The sequence below is a fragment of the Zea mays genome, chromosome 8 (genome assembly GCF_902167145.1).
Source record: "Zea mays cultivar B73 chromosome 8, Zm-B73-REFERENCE-NAM-5.0, whole genome shotgun sequence".
In the NCBI taxonomy this organism is placed as follows: Eukaryota; Viridiplantae; Streptophyta; class Magnoliopsida; order Poales; family Poaceae; genus Zea; species Zea mays.
In genome coordinates, this window is record NC_050103.1 from 11836767 (window position 1) to 11842624 (window position 5858).

The window sequence follows — 5858 nt, forward strand, 5'->3', positions numbered from 1 at the left end:
ATGTTGCTGCTCTCTTTCCGCTGGATGAACATTTGAACAGTGGCACCGAATAGTGATCTTATAGTGCTGGCCCGCAACACATGGGGTGCTTCTGTTCTTTTACCCATTGAAATGTTATGGATCTTTTTTCTAATCTAAGATTAGAAGTATGGTCGTGATACTATTTTGCTATAATCTATGAATGTTTTTCTGTAAAAACCAATCTGTTTTTGCTTTAGATTACCAAACTAAATTGTCTCTATGCTTTTTTGTGGGTGATTTTGTTGGACCCCTACAGCCGTGATGGCATGGGAGGCTGGCAAGTCGATTCTTTGTATATAGTTAGTAGTACAAAACTATATGCTATGAGGGTCCAGAGAAATTGATGATGAGGAGCAGCTAGAGGTCGTGGTGGAGAAGGGCTAGAGAAAGGGATGACGAGGGACAGTTGCAAGTTGTGGTGGAGAAGGGCGACGACCCCATGACAACATGGGGTGAATTTCTATATCAGTTGCCAATCATAAGAAACAAATCTTATTATTGCACTCCAGGTATTATGCACAGGCTTTGGAGTTCTTGATGTTTCCTGTTTGTGTAAACTCAAACGCCGAGGATTTTATTGAAGCAATAAAAGGGCCAGATGCTATTATTGTTGGCTATATCAGACAGTTTGTCATCAAGCCTTTGTCTGGATTCCTTTTTGGCACTCTTATGGAGTACTAAGCCACACTGAAGAATTTGGGCTTAAGGTCAGCATTAGTCCCATCTTAAATGCTTATGTTCACATTGATCTTTATGGTTGTATTATTTCAATTGACAGCCTGCACCTAATCTTCTTTAATCTGTGAACAGAAAGGTTTCTCATTGACTATTGTCTACTGCAGAGTGAGGTTTTGAAGGTGACTCTTGCAACTGACGTCGTGAACTGAGTGTGAATATCTACTGGATGGGCAAGCAAGTTTCCAACCCCATGCCCTCCCATCGATTCTGCTGCCTGATCCGGCTAGAGTTTATTAGGACTCGCAACTACCTCGGAGTTCACTGCTGTAAATATGGGTAACACCCTACCAGTGCATGATATGTCGGAATCCACAGGTAAAATCGAATCTATGTTGCTTCAAAAGTTACTCCCTTTTGTCTGTTCTTGGCTAGAACAAGGTCTGGTCAAAATAAGAATGTTTTTTGTTCCATTTTAGTTGGAGTTTGGGTTTTCAAATCTGGGCCAGATTAGTTGGATTTAATAATTTGGTTTCTAAGGTGCAGCAGCCATAGGATCTCCCAACAAGGAGGATCTTGCAACAATGACATTGATCAAGAATTGGATGTTGGAAATTATGGTTTGGCATTGTTACTTCTCTTACTCCTGTTTCATGTCCCAATCTGAGGTGACTCGTGTTGGTAATCATGTAATTTTTCCTTCGTGCTTCTATTCTTCCTATACGCTTTAGGCATGGCATGTTGTGCACTAACATTTTGATTAACAATACAACACATGGTCATACATATGGTATTGTTGCACTATTTTTTTGTTGCAACGCACGGGTATTCAACCAGGGCATCTCAGATTGGGAGTGGGAGGAGGATGAGGAGATGATTTGGTGCTACCAGGGACAGGCCCCATCTCCTAGAAATGGATCTTCCTCCTTTGCATGGGCAACTTGTGCATCGGGCTACTCTTCACCAACAGGTACCCTCATCCTCCCCCTTCTTGTGGCTCTTGATTTTGTGTTTTCAACTCGTCTCTGTGGTTTGTTCTTGCAAAATCTCATAACACATGGTCACAAATACACTGACATCAATCTGTCATGACATGCCTTTATTTGCTAGACAAAGATCGTTTTATCCCATGTGTTTGCAGAGCGGGCAGCCTGCCTCCCGCTGACAACAGCCACAGCAGTAGTGCAGTGTGCACTGTGCTTTTTCACTGTCATCGAGCTTGCTCAACGACTGAGTCATCTACAATTGAGTGACCAAATAAAATCAGTAAAATTGCAAAAGAGCATTACATCCATATTTTTAGATAAAACATGTTACCAAAGACATTATTGTATTCAGGCGTTAAACAACATGTATCTTGCAGATTTACCATTATCCAGGCTTAATCTTTACTACTCTATAAGAGAGCAAAGTAGGCGTCCACCTGCTTCACCGTGCCTCCGCTCCCGTGATTCGCGTGCCCCCACCCCCGTGATCCATCTTCGCCTGATGAACGCATGTGCTCCTTCGTCCTCGTCCGTCGTCCTTCCGTCGTCCTCCCCCGTGATTCATCTTTGCCTGCATGTGCTCCTTCGTCCTCGCCCGCGCCACCACACCTCCCCCGAAACCTCGCTGCCACCCCTCCACACGCTCCTTATCACCCACATCCTGCCTCCCTCATCTCCAGTTCTTCTCTCGCCTCCTCTGTACACACCTCGCCGCAGGGTGCATCCTCAAGCTCGATCCCTCCCCGGCCTATTCGTCGTGACCTCTCGCATTGCCGGCAACGACGCTGGCTCCCCGCGCACCGCATCCTCATCATCTCGAGCCTCGCCACAGGGTCCTTGTCCTAAGGCTGCATCCTCTCATCGCTCTCCTCCCGCGGCGTCCACACTGTGGCTCTCGACCTCCCCGGCCAAGGCCTCTCTCCATCGCCGCCCTCTGCGCCTGGACAAGCGCGCTCCATGTCATCATGAACTACGACATCTTCCACGCATGTGCGGTCTCCTTCCTCGCCCCCGCTCAAGCCCAAGACCACAGCAGCACCGCTCCCGATGCCCCTCCCCCCGCCCTCGAGCCCCGAGACATTGTCCTGCCCCCACCCGCCACACCCGCCTCCCGAGCATCGAGGTGGTGGTCGAATCGACAAAGGTCGTGTCCCCGCCGCTCGCCTCCTCGCCAGCTCCATCCGCCCCTCGCAACCCTCTGGCCTCGCCCAGCCAAGCTCCCTCCTACTCGTCGCCTCGTCTAGGGCCAGGGTCGTCGTCTCTGCCCTACGGGCACTGAAGCCCCTCCGTGGTGCCACTCAGCGCCCCCATCGACCAATAGTGTTCCTATAAAGCTAATTAGAAAGATGTAAATGTTGAACGGAGGCTGTCCTTGGAGATCCGGGTTCACAGGGAGCGCTGGTACGTGCTTAGTTTATACATTTATTATGTAGTTTACCTTTGAGAGAATCATGTCCCTCCTTTTTGCTACTTAATATTAGGTTCATGTTATTTTGGTATTGTTAGATACTTAGATTGGCCCTTAAGGCAAAATCGTGTGTTTGTGATACATGATGTGTGGAAGCAGTTAGGCAGTTCAATTAGGCACAAGTTTTTTTACCTAAAAAAGTTAGCCCTTAGCGCGATGTGACAAGCTACGATTGTGCATTTGTGCTTCTTCCATGTTGTTCTCGATAATTTAGCTCTCCCACAATGAAGCACTGCAAATTATTAGATTCTTGTGGCAGTGTCCACAATGGGGCTTGTGATTTCTGCAGTGTGAACTGATTCCACATTTCTACTAGCTTTTGAGTTGCAGAAATTACAGGTCAACTAATACAACAAGGTTTATATGAAGCTTAAACAGCCTCATAAAAAATCCATTGTAGGCTTGTATACAAATTAATGCCGCTTGTGAACTGATTCCAAAATTCTTGCCACTTGTTTGCTAACTGCTCTGGACTCAAAGTTACTGCTGCAGTAACGGTCAAACTCTTTACACGACAACACCACTTGCATGTATATAAATAGGATCAATCTATTTTTGATACGGCCATGTTATTGATTTTTTTTTGCATGCTACTCTGATTTGGTCAGAAAACCATCACTGAGAAAGAGCAGTTAGCAACTGGTGTTGTCGTGTTGCGACTCAAAAGGGCTTGCCTATGGGCATCCACATAGGAGCCATCCCCAAATGCTGACTGACCAAAGTATGTATCCCTTTCCCTTTTAGGCCTTGTTCGTTTGTGCCAGATTGATGGGTCGGAACGATTCCTAACCGGATTGCTTCTCTAATTTATATAAACTTTGATTAGCTGGAACGATTCCGGTGCAATCCGACGGAAACGAACAAGGCCTTAAAGATTTTTCAAGTTAGCACTATCAAATGGATAAAAATAAAAATGTTATGTGCCATGGATTTGAGACATCATATTTGTCTATCAATTGTTTTGGTGGCTTTACTGGCTTATTTGGTAGAAATCTGCTCCTCAATATTAGAAATATGTGTACGCATTGCAGAGGCAAGCCCTTTTGAGTCGCATAAATTTAGATACCTGATCCTATCACAATTCAAAAGGATAAAATATATTGGAATTTACCATAATGCGAAGGTAGGATGTCATTACAAACACAAGAATTCAGTAACTAGGGAAAGTTAAGAGCACTTTCCACTATGGACAAATTATCAGTGCTGGATGAAAAGTGTCCTTTCATTTTGAATCATCATTGGTCTATTTTACTTTGTGCCAAAAAATGATCGTATCAACTTTGTATTACTGAACTCTGCTGTTTTCTGCTGCAGTGTTCGGTATGGGAGCCACAAATAGCAGCACGATGGGAATGCAGCAGCAGCAGCAGCAAGGGGTATACGGGAACATGCAGGCAGGTGCACAGAACGTGCAAAGTATGGTGGGCCTTCAGAACCAGACCCAGAATCCCAACTTCACTCAGCAGATTCAACAAAACCAACAATGATTCAACACTAACGGTCATGGAGGTTGAAAGATGAGCAATATAGCCATCGTTTTGCTATTTGTCTGTTGGTCTTTACTCAGCTTATCTGTGAGACTGATAGTAGCCCCAGGTTGATAGCCTTCGTTTTTCTGTAAATCAATGTAGATGCATCGCCATTAGCGAGATGCAGGTCAATTATATACGTTGTAACTGTGTTTTGGATATGTGAATAGTGTTACGTGTGTTCCTTTTATTTATAATTAAGCCTCGCAGCAAGGCCGACAATCGAATTGCATACGACTAGACGAGTGGGTGGTTCATCAGGATGAAAATTGGTCATCAGGTGGACCCTAGAATTATTTGAGGAACTCACAGATGTACTGTAATATGTATTCCCTGTTGTCTTTCTGGATAAATAGCCCAAGATGTTGGCCCTATTTGTTTCGGCTTTTTGCAGCTTCTGGCCACCAAAAGCTGTTGCGGACTGCCAAACACTCAGCTTTTTAGCCAGCTTCGTTTGGGTAAAAACCATTCAAAATCAACATAAACATATAATCGGTTGAGTCGTCGTAATAGTAGTAATCCGTCACTTTATAGATCCTGAGCCCCATGGACAACTTTATCTTCCTCCGCACGTAATCCTAATGATACTCAGATTCTGTACACAGCCAGATTCTCCCCACAGCTAGATTCTCGGAAAAGCTGGTCAGAAAAAAGTTGAACCAAACAGGCCCAATATTACATCTTTCATGCTTGCAATCATGAGGCCTCATTGCTTGCATGCAACTCGAAAACGTCGATGATAAAGCTAAGAGCAAGATCACCGCCTGCATCAGTCTCTTTTGTAGCTTTGTACCAGCAATCACCATAAGAATTGGATTTTGGTTTAAGCTATTCTGATTATGAAATGAACTTCTGACCAAAGCATGTGTAAACTAATGCTTTGTAGTTGAGATTGGTTGTTGGCACAATTTGTAAGATATTGAAGTCTATGATAATATATGCGATGTTCGTTTTCATGTAGTCATTATACACTAATATTTTGTCATATATTTTTTATTGTCACAAGAGGCTGCTCATAGGACTGTCACTAGACATTTCTAGGCTGCATAAGAAAGGACAGGAGACAAGTACGAGCAGTATTGCCTCCGTATTCGCTTGGACCCATGGACTTGAACACATGTGATTACTCTTGTTGGAGTACATGATATTTTTTTTACAAGACCTATGAAACCGTGGATA

The 5858-nt window shown here is 44.3% G+C and overlaps 1 protein-coding gene across 1 annotated transcript; it reads left to right on the plus strand.

Moving 5' to 3' along the window:
• The first annotated feature begins 685 nt into the window (after nucleotides 1–685).
• Nucleotides 686–4899, plus strand: LOC100381545 (uncharacterized). The gene is made up of 3 exons (NM_001174373.1): nucleotides 686–728; nucleotides 864–1666; nucleotides 4465–4899. The coding sequence occupies exons 2-3, from the start codon at nucleotides 1435–1437 to the stop codon at nucleotides 4635–4637; spliced, it is 405 nt and encodes a 134-aa protein (NP_001167844.1). The 5' UTR covers nucleotides 686–728; nucleotides 864–1434; the 3' UTR covers nucleotides 4638–4899.
• The last annotated feature ends 959 nt before the right edge of the window (nucleotides 4900–5858 follow it).